We start from the raw sequence: 2653 nt of genomic DNA, 5'->3' as shown, positions 1-2653 counted from the left end.
GCATTTTTTATTTTATTGTTAGTAAAAAAAAGATTTAGGTATAAATACCTGCGACAACAAAAATAATTATTATGGAAGTTTGGATTTTGCTTTTCAGGTTTATCTTTTTAAGTTGACATTGTATCAAACACTGCTATTTACATAAAGAGTTGTTCTGCGGTCCCTGGAGCATTTATTTCTGCCTCTTTATTGACCCTTGAAAACTCTGTATTACCAAAATAACACCCTTTTCAAGCACCAAAAGGTACGAAAATGATATCATATCTACAGGGGAAGTTTTGCTACCTTTGTAGTTTCAATGAGTTTCACCATCATTCCTTTGACTTCATTCCCAAAGCTCTCACAGGATTGGCCTCTAACACTGCTAAACACCCTCCAACCGTTGACAAAATACAGTGAGTTATGTTGTGTTAGAATCACTACAGGAATTTGAACTTGCACTGCCCTAGATTACCACTGTAAACTGCAAATTTTATTACATTATAGAAAAATCACAAAACTCAATTCCACACAGCAGATGAGATACAGAATTTCAGAAATTACTGCAAATTAAAACATTGACAGGTACTAACATGGACATTGTTGATCATTTTATCTTGTCCAGAAATTAACTTGTGTACAACTTATATCATGAGTCCTTATCTGCTGTGAATCCACCACAAGAGATTAGTGTAAGAGTTTCCATCATCAAAACCTTTCAATGTTCTTATATTCTGTAGTGCTGTTTGCTTATCATAAACTCCTTGCAAGGCATAGGTCATTCCCTTCCACCCCTCACTACTTAAAGAGGGAAATGTCCATTCCACAAGCTCCTTCACATAATCAGCATCAGAGAACAGTGTCTCAGTGATAGGCAACAAGGGTAGCACTTGGATTCCAAGTCTGCATTCTCTACAGTCTGCACCGGCCCACCATAACTTACTATCCCTCTTATTAGCCCACACAATCCCCACTATTCTATTGTCTTTTGCAAATTCTTCTTCGTACAAGTTGTCTTCCACTTTCACATGCCACCAAGTTTGTGCAGCTAGAATTTCCAACGCCACCAACGTTGACCCAGTGGCAACAAGACTCGAGTCACCATATGCCAGACCCACCAACGCTGCTGAATAGTATGCATTCACAGCTTCACTCGTGCTTTCTTGATTCCTACCATCTTCAAATTCAGTCACTCCCGCAGCCCAAGAATGTAACGTATAAAGGTCAAAACACCTTAGACGTGGATAATTTCTGTTATACCTTTGACCCAAGTTCATAAAATCTGTCACAAGTGAATGAACTTGTGGCTTGTATTTTTGTCCCCACTCGGGATCAATCTTTGCAAGAACCGCAATTCCATATAGAAAGTATCCCAAATGGTAATGGTGATCATTGTAAACTCCAAACCCAAAATCAGCGCTTGAATCCGTTGACCCCAGTTTGGTTACAAGTCCACCCCATTTATTTTCATATAGAAAACCGTTCCCTTCGAAAGTTCCATCTAACCAAGGCTCAATGGCCTCTTTAAGAAAATCCGTAACCGTGGGAACAACCTTTGAAAACGACACTTCTTCCGCTATCAATGCCAACCTTGCGGCCCTTCCAACGCGCTTTCCATAAAAATAAGATGAACTTGTTCCTATTGCTGAAGAATTAAGCGCTTGCACGTCCTTAACAAGCGCTGAGACAATCTCATCATACGAATTTGTTTCCACTCCGTTGTTAGAATACCATGTCACAGGAATACGATCCGTTTGCAATATCCATGAATCTCCAACAACACCAACAAGATCACCATCAATGCTTCTGTACTTAAAATCACTCAGCAAAGTAACATTCCCGTTATTATTATTTGATAAAAGCTTAACATGAAGAGGGTGAGCCAGCATGAGCAAATCCCCAGACCCTTCCTTTTGCCACTGATACACCACACGGGAAGGCTCCTCTAGTGTTGCATCACCCAACAAAGGGTAGCAAGAGCTGTACTTGTCAAGAATTGTCTCGTAGTTAGGATTTGGCAGCACTGCTACACGAATGATGCCAGAAAATGGCTTGGACGTAACCTCTGAAGCATTATGGTTGAAATGGATGGGGGAGGAGGTGTATATGAGCCATGTCTGAGTGTTGTTAAGCTTAAGGGTGTACTTGGTGTTGTTCTCATTGTTGGAAGACAAAGAGAGTATGGTGTGCAGTGTTGTGATAGAAAGAGATGTTGAAGAAGTGACGGAAGCAGTTATAAAAGGGCTTCCTCTTGAGAGAAAGAACCTGAGGTTGGAGGAGGGAATATCCAAAGTGACACCAAGGTCACTGAATGATGAGATTACACGGTTTTGTTGCTGTGAGTGTGTTTGAGTGGAAGAGATGGTGAGATCTGGCACAAAAGCTTGGTACAAGAGTGCTGTGGTGAAGAGGAGAAGAGGGTATGAGGCTGATAGTGAGGAGTTTGTAGTTTTGATGAGGTAAGGGTGAATGTACTCAGGTTGTGACCCGTTTGGGATAACATAGTTTTGGAAGAAAGAGTTTGTGGGAAGTGGAGATGAAAGAAGGTTAGAGGAGAAGTAGGTTGAAGGGTCTGGAAGAACTGTGGATTGAGTTTGAGGGAAGAGAAAAGAAGATGAAGAAGACATTGTTGTTTGTGAATGCTTCTTGCAGTGTTGTGTGGTGCCGCAGCCTA

General features: G+C 41.0%; 1 protein-coding gene across 1 annotated transcript; it reads right to left on the bottom strand.

The window, feature by feature from the left end:
* Positions 1 to 210: 210 nt before the first annotated feature.
* On the bottom strand, positions 211 to 2653 carry LOC137826326 (glucan endo-1,3-beta-D-glucosidase). Its single transcript, XM_068632257.2, has one exon. The coding sequence runs from the start codon at positions 2604 to 2606 to the stop codon at positions 639 to 641; it is 1968 nt and encodes a 655-aa protein (XP_068488358.2). The 5' UTR covers positions 2607 to 2653; the 3' UTR covers positions 211 to 638.

The sequence above is a fragment of the Phaseolus vulgaris genome, chromosome 8 (assembly GCF_051622355.1).
Source record: "Phaseolus vulgaris cultivar YP4 chromosome 8, ASM5162235v1, whole genome shotgun sequence".
Lineage (NCBI taxonomy): Eukaryota > Viridiplantae > Streptophyta > Magnoliopsida > Fabales > Fabaceae > Phaseolus > Phaseolus vulgaris.
This window is presented reverse-complemented; position numbering and strand designations above follow the sequence as displayed.